This window comes from Strongylocentrotus purpuratus, unplaced genomic scaffold, assembly GCF_000002235.5.
Source record: "Strongylocentrotus purpuratus isolate Spur 01 unplaced genomic scaffold, Spur_5.0 spur5_scaffold_20, whole genome shotgun sequence".
Classification (NCBI taxonomy): Eukaryota; Metazoa; Echinodermata; class Echinoidea; order Camarodonta; family Strongylocentrotidae; genus Strongylocentrotus; species Strongylocentrotus purpuratus.
Window position 1 is genome coordinate 28,218,144 of NW_022145606.1, and position 15,279 is coordinate 28,233,422.

Below are 15,279 nucleotides of genomic sequence, written 5' to 3' on the forward strand. Positions count from 1 at the left end.
TAAATAAATAATGCTATGGGTCAGTTATCCTTAAAATCCCTTTAAAAATTAGTCGTGTAGAAATACCTTCCAAGTGGTAAAACCATTTTTTCACAGCGATGAGAGAAAAAAAAAACAGCAAGTAAGTAATACATTGCCAAAGATTAAACTATAAGGGACACTACATCCCTTGAGCTTTATTCTTTTTCCGATTATTTATTTGTACTCGATTTTCCGAAATTGTGTCTGATTCGTAATACAGTCAAACCTGCTTTAGTGACCACCTGTCTACAAAGACCACCTGTCTACTAAGACCACCTGTCAACAACAAGCACATTTTTGTCTCCATTGAAAATGATTTCTCATTCATTGAAACATGTACTACAGGAACCTAAGACCACCTGTCTACAAAGACCACTTTTTGTGTTTCCCTTGGGCGGTCGCTGTAGACAGGTTTGACTTTACAAAGAAAACAAGACAAATGAAAACTTTAAGAAAATACAATCCAAATGTTTTATACGCCATCCCATCGTTTTCCTGTGTCATACCTTGACTATGGACAAACACAAACAAACAAGCAAACATGAAACAAAAAGAAACAAACATGAACTAAATAAAGGGAAGGGGGGCATCGGCAAACCAAATGATCAAAAACGGAAAATTGTAACATCGAACAATAATTATACATTTTCGTATTGCAATTCGACCGTGAGCAAGAACTCATTGCTCATTGAAAATACTATACCACATATCTTTATTCTATTATGCCGCAAATTTTCCATTTTATTTACTATAAACAAAATACAGTGCGTCCCAGAAAAAACGAAACCGAGAATTATCAATGTTTTATCATAATTTAATCACAATTATAATTAATAAATGACACATATTTGGAAAGCTTAGTCCCTCCTCTTTCATTTGATGCAACTCATATAATGCATATTTTACGCATGGGTGATTTAAATGAATTTGAAGAGAGGAAACCCAAAATTCATTTGGCGGACGGTATTTGAATTTCAAAGAGAAATATGCTCCATGTGAGTTGCATCAAATGAAAGAGGAAGATCTAAGCTTTCCAAATATGTGTCATTTATTAATTATAAATGTGACTAAGGTATGATAAAACATCGATAGTTTTCGGTTTCGTTTTTTCTGGGACGCACTGTATATTATTTCAGTTGATTTAAACTAGTATCTTTTTAGCGCATAAAGACATCTCTGTATTATGCGCTGAATTAAAAAAAAATGTATTAATACTATATTAATTCAGGATGGAACTCCCTTTCTTTTGATAGCACCATAAACTTTCTTTCTACTCGTTTTCACATAAATATGAAAAACAATACACACCTGTGTGTCATTAACGAACTTTTCTCCGCGCTTTGGCAAGACGCTAACTTTTCTTTAATATTATTGGTCAATACGTTTGATTCGCTTGACGAAAAATATGCCATGATTTCTATTGGAACCTCCCCTTTCCAATCCACTCCTTAAAAGCAAGAGAAATGCATTTGTGGGATATCGACGTCTTATAACAAATATTTTATTTTGCCCAAATCTATAGTATCGAGAAGAAAAAAATGGGATGCTTCAATAGACATACCGTATATAACAAAATAAATATGTGATTTAGTGTTAACATTTGTAAGAGTGGCAAGACTAATGACTATGATGATAATAATACAACACTTATGATAATGTACATATGCATCATGTCGTATCTACTTGAGAGAGATAGGGACGTCACCAGAAGTTGTTTCTGATTTGTCGGGAACTTCTTGAAGCTATAGAATAGTTCCCAGTCATAGAGATTGTACTTGGGAGGAGATTATTTTGAGCACAATGACCCATCTCGCGTATACGCGATGATAAGTGTGTCACAACTATCTCTCTCAACGCGCTATGATATGCATCGTATAAAGTAGGAAAACGTACTTGTTAAACGTAAGCAGTATATGCATAGATAGAATGCGTAAATTAAACATGACTCTCATACAGCAGTGATTTATATCTACGCCCATGTCCATGTCGTGTTGGTCTTCTCCCATCTTCATCCCCCATAATGCCTATGATAGAGATTGGCCTAGGTGCCTCCCCCGGGTATTCACTTCCGGAGGCCTCATAAGCAGATACTGGACGTGTTGAACGCTTGGCAGGTTTAGGTGCGGGCGTCGGCGTCGGGCCGTTCCTGCGTTCGCGTCGAAAATCCCGCTCGTCCTGCATTGACATGACCGGGTTGTCGTACGTGTTATCGTAGGTGTGGCGGTACGAAGGCGGCGGCGGACGGGAGCGGTTGTGACGCAGAGCGACTTCGGTATAATCGTGTGGCGTTGAATGACGGTCATGCGAATGTCGCTCGTAGGACTTGTGATGGTGTGGGCGCCGTTCGTGACTGCCATCGTCATTCCGTTCATTGTGACGTTCGTTGTGATGTTCAATGCGATGTTCGTTGTGTCGTTCGCTTCTCTCGCGCCGCTGACTGTGTCTTCCAACGTCGTTTTGGTTATCATCAGTTACCGCATCGGTTCGTACCCCGTCATTAGCATCAACCCCGTGGTCTCCCTCGTGATCTCGTGGTACATCACCGTTTGCAGGTTCGGCAGGTGGTGCGCTAGCTTCGGCTGTCACATCATCTTCCTGCTGCCTCCTATACGACGTCAGTTGCACCTCCTCATTTGTCAGAAACTCGGCTTCGAACTCGTGCGACGCCGTCAACGTTCCCGACATCAGCGTCCCGTTCACGGTGATCGTCTCCTTCCTCATCCTCTCGGCGATCTCGGGGATGAGCTGGTCGAGGCGTCGGATATCGCTCTTATTTCGCTCGACGACGAACCAGAGGATGAGCGTGCAAAGTACGGCGAAGACGACGACGACGGCTAGGCAGGAGAAGATGACCGCCTCCTGATGGGTGTTGTGACCCGGGTCGTCCGGGGGAGGGATGGCCGCGCGCTCGTCAGTTTTTCCCAAGTATTGTGACGTCACACCATGGACCGCCATCGTGTAGATGCACAGTACCGCTAGAAGAAACTTCATGATGTTGAGATAGTTCATTCAAGAGTTCATCAAAATTGAAGGGTCTTTGCTCAGAGAGAAACGATTAGCCGACGATGTTGATGATAGTGGAGAGCATCTGCATCTGTGTATGAAAGAAGGAAGAAAAAGAAAAATCTGTTACAATGGCATAATGGAATATACATAAACAGATAGATAAAAGATCATAGATAAATAGATCGTTAGATAGATGGGGTACAGACAGAGAGAGAGATGGGGGAGAGAGAGGGGAGAGAGAGAAAGAGACAGTGAGAGAGAGAGAGAGAGAGAGAGAAAGACGGAGAGAGAGAGAGAGAGAGAAAGAGACAGTGAGAGATAAAGATGGAGAGAGAGAGAGAGAGAGAGAGAGAGAGAGATATAGATAGTTAGAGAGAGAGAGAGAGAGAGATGGGGGATACCTGAAGAAGACAACAATCAAGATTAATTTCGCAAGTTATAACATTGACAAATTTACTAACCACTAAAGTATTAGTATTTTATTTGTGTTTATTTTGTATATGTGCGTCTTAGAAAATGTATTATCACCTATATCTGTCTGAAATTCTGTAATTATTGCTTCCTTAAAAATGCCCTTTTGGTGTCTATCTAATCTTTTTAATATCGCACTCAGACCACTGTCTATTGAAACCCGACTAATGGCCTTCTACACAGACAATGTACAGAGTGAAAAAAAAGAGTTTGCACCTAGAAAATTGCTAATTATTTAAAGAATCATCGATGGACATTAAACTGTTATATGTTTTATGAACGAGTGTTTTATCCCAAATCATTTGGTAGCATTTTTGTGTGGTATGTGTTCACGCTTGAATGAACAGGAGACATTGTTTGCGAGAGTGCAAAAATCTAATTGCGCCAAAGTTGCCTGTGTGATGTTTGAATAAAACAATTGGGATTTGGGTATTAATTCGGTCTTTGCAGATCCAAAATAACACCCCTAACAAAATTAATCATGCCACACATATCAAATATCGAATATCAAATATCAATGAACATTTGTGCGCGTGTGTGTGGGTGTGTGTGACTTTGCCCTTTGCAAAAAACATATGCAATGCATTTCATTTGACACTTTCAATCCATTCTCTCACTCCGCTAAGCCCAACATAATACATACTGAAGGCATCACTCTGGCGCAAGTCGATTTTTGCACTCTCGCAAACAATGCCTCCTATTCATCCAAGCGTGAACACATACCACACAAAAATGGTACCAAATGATTTGGGATTAAACACTCTTTCATAAAATGTATAATGGTTTACTGTTCATAAATGATTTTACACAAAATTAGCAATTTTCTAGGTTTAAACTTTTTTTTGACTCACACGGGATATTACCTCAATTCAATTTAATTTAGTTCAATTCGTTTCTCTAAATTCCAGCAAATACATAAAACATTCATAGGTACATAAATGAAACAAATATGTCCGAGTTAAGAACCAACAACAGTATAATTCAGTACAAATTTAACAAAATGGTATGAGAGGAATTAGGATGGCCATAAACAAACAATACAAAAAAAACAATCGGGGGTTTTGTCGAGAACTTACTTAGAACTTCACACGAATCCAATGCACGCACTAAAGTATCAACAGGTATGTAGTTCCATGACTGCTACAATGGACTAAAAACTGCACTTTTTTTTCTAGATAATCTTTTTTATATTGCTGTCAGACTATTGTCTATTGGAAACCCGATTACAGCGGCTCCCTTCACCGACTATTATCCAATGGACATCCGTTGGATATCCGTTTTACCGTTGAATAACAAAGTGACGCTGTCCAAAGTGGTTAAAAGTGACAGCTCATGCCTTATTTCAAGGTTTCAACGTTATATGTGTACTTTGTGTTTTATTGCTAACGATTCTATCTTTTCCCCGACGTGTATCCAGTAAAGCCCAACTGTTTAATTCTGATTTAAATTAAATATGAAGCTTAATTTCTAACGATTTCTTATTTTCTCCCCTTCTTCTGTTCCTCTTCTACTTCTTCCTATCTTGTTGTTGTTGGTGTTGTTTTGTTGTTCTTCTTCTAAACATTATTCAAATGGCTATAGCGTGGCTAAGTGACAGCCCATATAAATATTTGTTATTTCATGTGTATGCATATGTTTATTAATTTATTCATTTAATTTAATTTATTCATTTGTTTCATTTGTTTCTCCAGGTCACCCTCACACGGAGAAAGGTCAGTCTCTAACGCACCCCTACGTCAGGAACTGACGCTAGTACTGAATATAACGCAATGCTATAAAGCCCTTATCCCATTTTGTTTCTTCTCCCTACCCCCCTTCTTTTTTTGTTGGTTGGGGGGGGGGGGGGGTAGGCAGAGTTAAACGGTGACATTGAAATGTGGGTTCATCTGACATTGAATCAAAATATATTTCAGAAAGAGACAAGTAGTCAGCCTTGTAAAACTAGCGATTGTTAAACGTTTAATGTAAACAATAAGCGAGCTAAAACCGTGGGAAGATAGTTGAAACAAGCAAAATTATGTCCTGTTTTTAATATAGGCTTAATTGTGAATTCTTAACACGTATTCACAATGCATTGTTGTAACTAGAAATTATGCTACCACGTAAAGCCTTTTCGTTATAGAACAGAACTATATACAGTACTTAGTTTACAAGGATTTTCGTGAAGTTCATTAATATGTAATTTGTATATGACTTTTTAATATAAAAAAGGAGTTTCATTTCGTTTAACCTGAAAATGAATAGTTCACGAATGATTATACCGAATACATGTGTATTTAATAAACGATGATTAACATTTGCTGCTTTTCCATGCATCGTTAAATCAAACCCAGCGAAAGTGAAAAGGGGAAGGGGAAAGAAAATTATAGGCTAAGAGATCCATGATAATTTGTAGAAGAAGTAAAGAAACTGAATAATGGTGATTAAATAGCATTATTAGAGAAATGACAATATCAAAAGTAAAACTAATATGGATAATATAACAACAATAACAATAATAATCATGTTAATAATAATAGTAATTATAGTAAGATAAAGAAAGAAGTATAATAGGAATGTATATGCTAATTTTTCTCTCTTGAAATGCATTGCTCCTGGATAATCTCATCGAAATATCAGATTAACGCATGTGGCATTAATAGCTCTCGAGAGAAGAAAGGAAATAGTTTCCTTGAACTGTCTGGTGTATTCAGATTAAACGTGTTTCACCCGGCTGCGCATATTTTTTTTACACAACTGTTTAGCCATTTTCGCGAAAAAATTCCAAGAAGTGCTCTGGTGAAAGAGTCTAGGTTGTCAGCGCACGCACGTACACCCAGGGAAGGGAAAATGATAGAAAGGGGAAAACAAGGATAGTGGAGAGGATATGGAGAAGGAAAAACATAGAAATACATTAGGAAAGAGAAGAGGATAAGTCAAAGGAAGAACATAAAAATACATAATTGAAGAGCTAAGAGGATCAAATATAGACTAAGGAAAGGGGAAATAAGGGAATGTATCAAAACAAAGAAATAGATGACGAAGGAGAAAAGAATAGATTGAAGGAGAAACAAAGAAATACCTAAAACAAAAGAGAAGAGGTTAGAATAAAGGAGAACAACATAAATACATAAGGAAAGAGAATGGGGGATAGTTGAAGGAAAAACAAAGAAATTAACGAAGGAGAAAAAGAGAAGAGGATAGAGTGAAGGAGAACACAGAAATACATAGTGAAAGAGAAGAGGATAGATTTAACCCGAAACAAATAACGAGTATACACATGTACAGCTCCAGCAACCCAATATAACTGCTAAGGGTAATGCTAGACTCCGTCTCTAGTCGTTTGCACTGTATATTTGACTGAAATGGCTAAACAGTTCGCCACCCGGCTATGAGCCAGTCACCGCTATTTGCCAAGTAAAAAGAATAAGAACAAAAAGAAAAAGAAAAAGTATTGGAACAGAATAAGAAGGAAAATAAAAAGGAGAAGAGGAAGAACAATGAGGAAACAGAAGAAAGAGAAGAAGTAGAAGAAAAAGAAGAAGACGAAGGAGAAGACGAAGGAGAAGAAGGAGAAGAAGAAGAAGAAGAAGGAGAATAAGAAGGAGAAGAAAGAGGAGAAGAAAAACAAAGAATTATGAGAAGAAGAAGAACAAGAAGAAGAAGAAGAACAAGAACAACAAGAAGAAGAAGAACAAGAACAACAAGAAGATTAAGAAGAAGAACAACAAGAACAACAAGAACAAGAAGAAAAAGAAGAACAAGAAGAAGAAGAAGAAGAAGAAGAAGAAGAAGAAGAAGAAAACGAAAAAGAAGAGGAAGTAGAAGAACAAAATAAAAAAGGTGTAGATGAACGGAAAGGAAAGTGAAGAAGAAAGAGGAAGAATAAAACCACACAAACCAAACAAAATACCTAGGTATTGCAAAATATAAGGTAGTGCAAAAGGGGAAAACCAAACTCGTTTCTTTCACATACGAATACGTTTTGATATTAAAATTATCATTCAAGGTTCCTTTGAAGTAACACGAAGAAAGGGAAGACCCAAGCGAAAACATGGAGTGACGGTCTTTTAAAGCAGGGCTCCCACTTAGCCGAGTTGTATTAGCGAGTTATGGCGAGTTGTGGTGAGTTGCCTCAAAGAGGCACTCGCAATAACTCGCGAACAATTCGGTATGGCTTAGCGTAACTCTTTACAACATTCCAAGACTCTCCTCGAAGTCGCGATCAGTTCCTAAATTTTGAACATGTTCAAAAAAAATTCTCCGATTCGTTGTATTTCGAGGTAAACTCGCCTACACTCGTAATATTCTCGCATTACTCGTAACAAGCTCGCGCTGCACTCATAACTCGTAGCAACTATAGCCACCTTATGACGAATACAGCGCGAGCTTGTTACGAGTAATGCGAATATATTACGAGTGTAAGCGAGTTCACCTCGAGTAACAACGAATTCACCTCGAGTAACAACGAATCAGTGAAAATTTTGAACATGTTCACAATTTTTGCTGATTCGTTGTAGCTCGAGGTGAACTTGTTTAACACTCGCAATATACTCGTAGCAACTCGCCACCTTATGAAGAGTGCAGCGCGAGCTTGTTACAAGTAATGCGTGTATATTACGAGTGTAGGCGAGTTCACCTCGAAATACAACGAATCGGGGAAATTTCTTGAACATGTTCAAAATTTAGGAACTGATCGCGACTTCGAGGAGAGTCTTGGAATGTTGTGAAGAGTTACGCTAAGCCATACCGAATTGTTCGCGAGTTATTGCGAGTGCCTCTTTGAGGCAACTCACCACAACTCGCCATAACTCGATAATACAACTCGGCTAAGCCCTGCTTTAGGGATATCACTGGTCCCTTTTAATACACTTTGCCGGATTGCAGAAGACACATGCCTATGGAAGGGTCTCATCACATGGGTCATAACGGGTCAGCCATGACCAATAAGACAACAACGATTATTCATTCATACTGCAGGGCCGTCATTCGTTACTATGACTGATTGATTGGTGACCTTTTGGCCGTCTTAGTTGGCTGATAATACAAATATGAGAACTGTCAAACATTATCTGACAGATAAAACAATGAAGGCTACCAGAGGAGTGTTTCACGAAGAATAAGATCGACTTTAAGTTAGACTTAACTATGGCAGGCCATTAATACCTCTGTTTGCTCTCACTATTTACTGGCATTGGTCCCTCAAGAGACGTATCATGGTCACAAATCCAGAGAATTGTTTGTTGTTGATAATTCATTAGTGAAGGAAAAATATTATCTAAAGATCATAATGGTCGAGCAACCATTGGCATGAATTGCCTGCCATAGTTAAGTCCAACTTAAAGTCGATCTTAGTTTTTGTAAAACACCCCCAGAGGGTGCTATTAACTATTGTCGGAAATATATACGATATATTATAAAAAGAAATGGCAATGGGTATGAAAATCCTTTATTTTATCACTTACTTGAAGAAAACCATTGGTGAACACTCATAATCAAAATTAGGAATATTGTTAATATCGTAAATGGAACTTTTAAATATATACATCATAACAAATCTGTAAAAGAAGACGAAAATATACAGTTATTTATTTTAACTACTTTAGATTTGCCAGGAGGCGTACATTAAGGGGGAGGAATGTCAAAACCTTAAGTTATTTTCGAGGAATGATTTACTTTACATTACTTTTCCAGCACCGGAAATACATCTATTTCGAATTTAATTCCACGCATTGTAAAAATATATTAATGTTTTTCCAGTATGACATTAAGTCCAAAGTCCCAATATCCACAATACCACGAATAGCACATCAAACTACTGAATATGAATAGTGCAAAATATATATTCCACACAAATAACAACTCCTTTTTTCTTTCTCGCTGTCTCTCTCTCACTCTCTCTCTCTCTCTCTTTATGTTTCATTTTTGTGTGGGGGGGGGGGAGGGGTAATTTGGATCATGGCAACACACAGGTAAAATATGTTGACATTTGCGCATTCACAGGGGGAGGGGGCGCAGTGCATTTATTTGTGTATACTTAGTAAGGGATCATAGTCAATTTCATAAACCACATGGGGGAGGGGCACAGCTCCCTCAGACCCCGGGAATAGACCACCCTCCCCCTTGATTTCCTAGTCGGGTCACAGAAAATACAGGAAATACAATTATTCTTCCCCAGAGCATCATCATTCACCATAAGAACAAGTAGTTGCCGCGGATTGTCTGGTGAAATACTTATTGAATGACTCCACCGCATGTGGAATTATCGTGAGAAGTTGGTATTCCCTCCCTTTTTTTTTGGGGGGGGGGGGGGTTGGATATTAACCTTATTCAGTTAAATCAAGAGAAAATAATAATTCAGATAAAGCATCGAAGCTCTCCTTTATCAGATTCACCGGCATTAAACAGAATTAGTAACCTGTCAAATCAATATAAACTCTTTCAGGAAAGAGTAGAAAATGTATTGACATGACTCATGTCGAGTTTGACAGAGTAAAAACACTTTGTGGGTAATTTCGTCTCGCCTTGTTCCTTTTGTTAACATTTAGCCTGCATTGTACCTGTGGCAAAATGTTTATTTTAATGTAGGTCTATTTTTCTCTATGTGAGCCTTAACCCGTTAAAGGCCCTCGAGGAAGTCTGGTAAAGGACTGTTGTACACTTGCTTACAGTCAAAATGATGTTATCTCAATTTTAAACGCTATACCAATAACCGGAGGGTTTGGCCAACATTGTTTAAATTGCTCCCAACATGGCGTATATTCCTTTGTTTTGTGCCTGTCCTAAAATCGGGTTGGCCATTTTAAGCTGAAAAAAAAAGATACATCACTTAAAGGTAAAGACCAGTTATGATCATGCGATTGCATTGTGAAAGAAACGTTGTGGAATCGATCAGAAAAGGTTGATCATCTAGCATATAAGTATTGGTGTATACTGCAAGGTTCTGGAATCATCAAAATGATAAGATAATGGCCCAGTCTTCGTAAAGTTACAAGCACTGTACACAGAAAGATGTATATAGGACTATACGCACACGTGCGTTTATCTCTCACATACCATGTAGATAAACTAATTTACCAAATATATCAATTAGTAGGCGGTTTCCCGGCAAAATTTGTATCATCATGTATTAGTCAAAACATATTCTTTCACATGATTGGTAATAAAAGCTTCCATTTCATTTTTTGAAATTGGGGCGTTTCCAATACTGGTCTTAACCTTTAATTAATCTCTCAATTTTCAGCCAAAGTACCTCTCTCGCTCCCAGGCAGCATATTGTGTCAGTTAAGTGTAGCGTTCGTGTTGCTAATCGTAAGTTTACCAGAATAAATCTGAAAATGAGATAAACGTAAGCTCCCCTTGACCTCTACCGTGACCCGAGGATAGATCTCTCTCTCTCTCTCCCTCTTTCTCTCTTTATGACTTCACCGGGAGCTCAAGTTAAAGGTCCTTATCACCCCTGTCAAACTTCCGCATTCTATGCGTTTATGGTGGGAGTAAAAACGAAACTTTCACATAATGTAAAGACCCGGAAAGGTACAAGTCAAGTATATAGACAAAATATTTAGAAATACACTAAAACAGGGCTATGTACAACGTGAAAACTAAAATAGGAAGTAAATACATACCCGCAAGGCTAAATAGTTCAAGTCTGAAGAAATTGATACACATATTAAATTGGTACATGTACTTATTTGAAATATTCATTTAAATTTAGAGAATATATCCATTAACTGCAGATTTACGCTTAAACCTGTCTAATGAGGATCTCAATTTAGAGGGAGAACATCAAGTCATGTTAAGAGTAATTTTATATTTAAAAAAATATATAGGCCTTATCTGTTTAGTTTGTTGTCATGTATACATCAAAGACCATACAGCGATGCAACGGAAATACCTGCATAATCGTACCGTTATATCTTCCAAAAATTGGCACTCTATATATTGCCTACGATTTCAGTGCATTTTCAATAAGGTCAGTGGGGTTGCTAATAATTATAAGTTATCATATTTCGACGTCACACATTACCCTTTTGATGATTAATTATTGTGAAAAATAAGCATAAATACCGAGTTTGCATGGCCAGAGTTCAAACTTGGGTTAGGAATTCAAACACGTGTCACAGTCGGGGTGTTTTAGGGTGTCAGTCGTTTATATAGTTCAGTCAACTATGATGTTTGTCGGATGTCAGTTATATCTAATTCAGACTCTTTTAAAAGGTTCAAAAGGTATTGTGGTATTATTATTAGTGTAACTCCTTTTTGACATAAGTATGATACATGTAGTTCAAAAATAAACCAACAGGTATATTTAAGTACTTTTTAGGGCAGACTATAGCATAAATGATTTTGCTTCGCTTCTTATTGATGACCATCTGATTTTGTTTTTATATTTGTCATGGGGCCGCAGGAAAAATATATCAACAACGACCCCCCCCCCCTTCTTCCAAATAGTCGTCAATGTCATACCCCTGCTTTATTAGTAGTCATGCAAAATAGAAGAAGATGTGTAAGTGATATCCTGACAATATTTTCTTGTTGTTAAGCTGTCTAATCAACGTAGCCAGTCCTTTTAACATGACTATCTTTTGATTCACCGATTTTCTTTTGATCGATTCGTTTGTTTATTAATCTATTGAGTGGTTATTTATATAATTATTTATTTATTTATATATTCATTATTTACTTACTTATTCATGATTTTGTTTAACTCACGAAATTGTTCATTCATATATCGATTTATTCAAATAATATTTATATCACTGTTAATGTGAGCTAGTAATACACAAATCGAAACATAGACTCGCGTATGTGAACGCGACGATTTGTTAATATTTTAAATCTCAGTTCTGTCATATGTGTTGGTACCAATCCTTTGAAAGTAAACTCGTGTGACCGCGTTCCACACCAGAACGCCCCCGCTATGCTAACCCTCCCAACACAATAGGAAGCCTCGCTGTGTTATTTCAGGAATCCGACGATCCTATTGTGACGATTGTCTAGTTTTGTTTTTGGTAAAACGACCTCAATTTAATGATCCGTAGTCTATGTGCCACACCGAAACACATTTGCAAAACCTTGCTTAGTACTGCGCAATATCATTAGTATTACTATTATCATGCATCAATATTATTAGTAGTAGTATTGATGTTTGTATCGTTGTCATTTTTACTATCATTATTGTTGTTTACGTATCTATTTATTCATATATCTATTCATTCATTTATGTTTACGTTGGGACTTGTGTGCATAGACTATATCTAATCTGAGTACATTGTATTCTTTTTAGCTACAATTGGAAGTCACGTACAATTCTGACAAAAAGTCATAATTTGGTGACCGGTCATATGATCTTGAGTCATTGCTCCAGGTTTTATTTCTTCAAAGATATAGGGTTAGGGTTGCAATTAGGTTTTGGGCTAGGTTTAGGGATTAGATCCGGAATAGTGTATGGTCCAGGGTTCAATTTAATCCTGGTATATTTAAGGAGAATATACAGAATAAACAAAATAGGGCTCTTCTCACAGTTCTATATTATACCATTTTTTGAAAATCCTCTACCCCGTCAAATAACTGAGGAGGCCCAAATAACAATAATCATATTCATATAATAATAATAATAATAATCAGTCTCATCAGTATTCATACTGTTCTCCCTGAGGGCCCTGCAATCATATTATTACCCCGGTCATCGGATTCAGGCTTACCCGCACACAATATATGCACATTCTCCACTCCCTGGGAGCACTCCATACGAATTGCATACGAATTGACGGATACATATTAATGAGATTGATGAAGGAATGAAATTCCGGTTGAAGGAAGAAAGAAATAAACCCATAATCTTTCATTAAAAACATCTGAAAAAAGAATGACTCGATAAGTGAACAGTTGTATTCTAAGTTATCTTGAATTTCTTGTATTTTTTTCCATCTGTGTATATCTGGACTTGTGAACACATGAAGCTGTTTTATGCTGTTGCTGTGGATTTGTTTTGGTATATCAAATATCTATTTTGAAATTGAAAAAACAAGTTTATATGCATATCCATTGTGTGTCTCCGTTTGGATAATCTTGAAAATATTGGTTTATCTGTTTCTTCTTCTTCTTCTTCTTCTTCTTCTTCTTCTTCTTCTTCTTCTTCTTCTTCTTCTTCTTTGTCTTCTTCTTCTTGAATTCCCCCTCCGCTTGGTGAAGAACTGTGCTTGAGCACAGGTTATCCCGAAACGTTAGCACTGTCAGAGATGGTCTTGAGAACTATTACATAGCCTATTAACTATTGTTATTAGTCTTAAATGTTTTAGTTATATTACTTCATGAAATATATAGGAGAAATTTTCAAATGAGCGTGAGCGATATAATAACTAAATGAAGGTCATGATACACCACCCACAATTCATGTGCCTCCTTACTCTAAAAAGGTTTGTACCGGCACCCCTTTTTTATACCGTGTGTATAAGGATGATACATGATTTGAAAGAAGGAGAGAAAAAATAGAAGGAGGTATGAATAAGAAGGAGGGAAGCTAATTGAACCGTGATGGTTCTCCTCGTTAGCATGTTAGTATACTAAATGCTTTCCTGGAAATAAATCAGATTTGACTGTTAAGTATTGTGACAAGGGAGAGAGAGAGAGAGAGGGAGAGAGAGAGAAAGTATTCGAGAAAGAGAGTGTTAGAGAGAGAGAGTTTCAATAATCCCTCTTCTACTCAAATTACGTAAGGTTCTGTTCATGCTTAGCATGCTTATTCTTGTATATCCTCCTTTTCCTGATAACCCTCCATATAAATTACCAGCGCGTGTTGCCCCGGTATTCATCAACATAATGGATATAAATAAGCACCTTTTTCCAAGCATTGACCAGTTACATATTCGTACATTTATAAAACGGACTTACCCTCAAAGGAGAAAACGAAAATATATGAGACCCGTCCTTTTCCCGTAGATGGTTATCGGTGTATGGGGCTCCAACCGGCCGGAATCAAAGCGGCAATAGATGTTGATGTCCCTGGCCTATTTCCCAATGACAGATAAAAGGAAAAATGCAAATTGAACCTTGACGTTTATTACCTATCAGAGACGAACATCAATTTGAAGTAACAACACGCCCGTTAAGACTTAATCAAAATAAGTGTTGAGACTGAAGCAAAATACAAAAAAAGTGTGAAGTGTCAATAATGATACACGAAACAGGGCTACTATGCACCCTCTATGCATTCACATGCCCTAGCTATCCATTAAATGTACATACCTGCCTCTATTTCGATCGCAAACGAGAGCACTGGTTTCGGGTCGGGCGGAGATTTGCGCATGCGGAGACCGCGCGGGGGCGTTCCCTCAAAACTAATAACCACTCGCTGGGCTTACTAGTCTATACAGCAGACCCTACACTAAAAGTGAGAAAATATCCATAGAGTCAATGACTTGAAGAAGATGCGCTGCGTATTTGGTATCGCATATAACAATGGGTGTCAATATTTTTTTCTTCTAAACTGTATGTTAAGAGACCGCGCTTTTAAAATATTACTCCTTTCCTCGTGTTGGTTCATCGTGTATATTTGTCATGACCTATTAGTGCTGCTGCCTGATGTGTTAATATAATTACATACGAGATATATAAATGTCACAGAGACTAACGGGGGTCGGCGTTGTAGCTGCCATTTCATTTGCCACACCCCTCCCCTATATCATTTGCATTTGATAGAAGATTATGGTAGTGGATATTTCTGGCCGCATTTCTGCAGATTTGTAGTATTATTAAACATTTATATTTTTGTATCTTAAAGGCCCACTGCACTACTAG

At 37.5% G+C, this 15,279-nt stretch overlaps 1 protein-coding gene across 3 annotated transcripts; it reads right to left on the minus strand.

Annotated features, from left to right (window-relative positions):
- Positions 1 to 1,052: 1,052 nt before the first annotated feature.
- LOC100891097 (splicing factor U2af large subunit A) lies at positions 1,053 to 14,751 on the minus strand. Of its 3 annotated transcripts, none has more exons than XM_030993129.1 (2): positions 14,374 to 14,751; positions 1,053 to 3,109 (listed from the first exon to the last, which is right to left on the minus strand). In XM_030993129.1, the coding sequence occupies exon 2, from the start codon at positions 3,028 to 3,030 to the stop codon at positions 1,957 to 1,959; it is 1,074 nt and encodes a 357-aa protein (XP_030848989.1). In that variant the 5' UTR covers positions 3,031 to 3,109; positions 14,374 to 14,751; the 3' UTR covers positions 1,053 to 1,956. The 3 variants fall into 3 exon arrangements, with proteins under 3 accessions (XP_030848989.1, XP_011672785.2, XP_030848988.1); XM_011674483.2 differs by having other exon boundaries at positions 1,053 to 3,115; XM_030993128.1 differs by lacking the exon at positions 14,374 to 14,751 and adding an exon at positions 4,575 to 4,646 and having other exon boundaries at positions 1,053 to 3,115.
- Between the last annotated feature and the right edge of the window lie 528 nt (positions 14,752 to 15,279).

Bases quoted from the DNA above. Each gene is read 5' to 3' on its own strand.
- LOC100891097 (XM_030993129.1), bottom strand. From the start codon at position 3,030: ATGAACTATCTCAACATCATGAAGTTTCTTCTAGCGGTACTGTGCATC.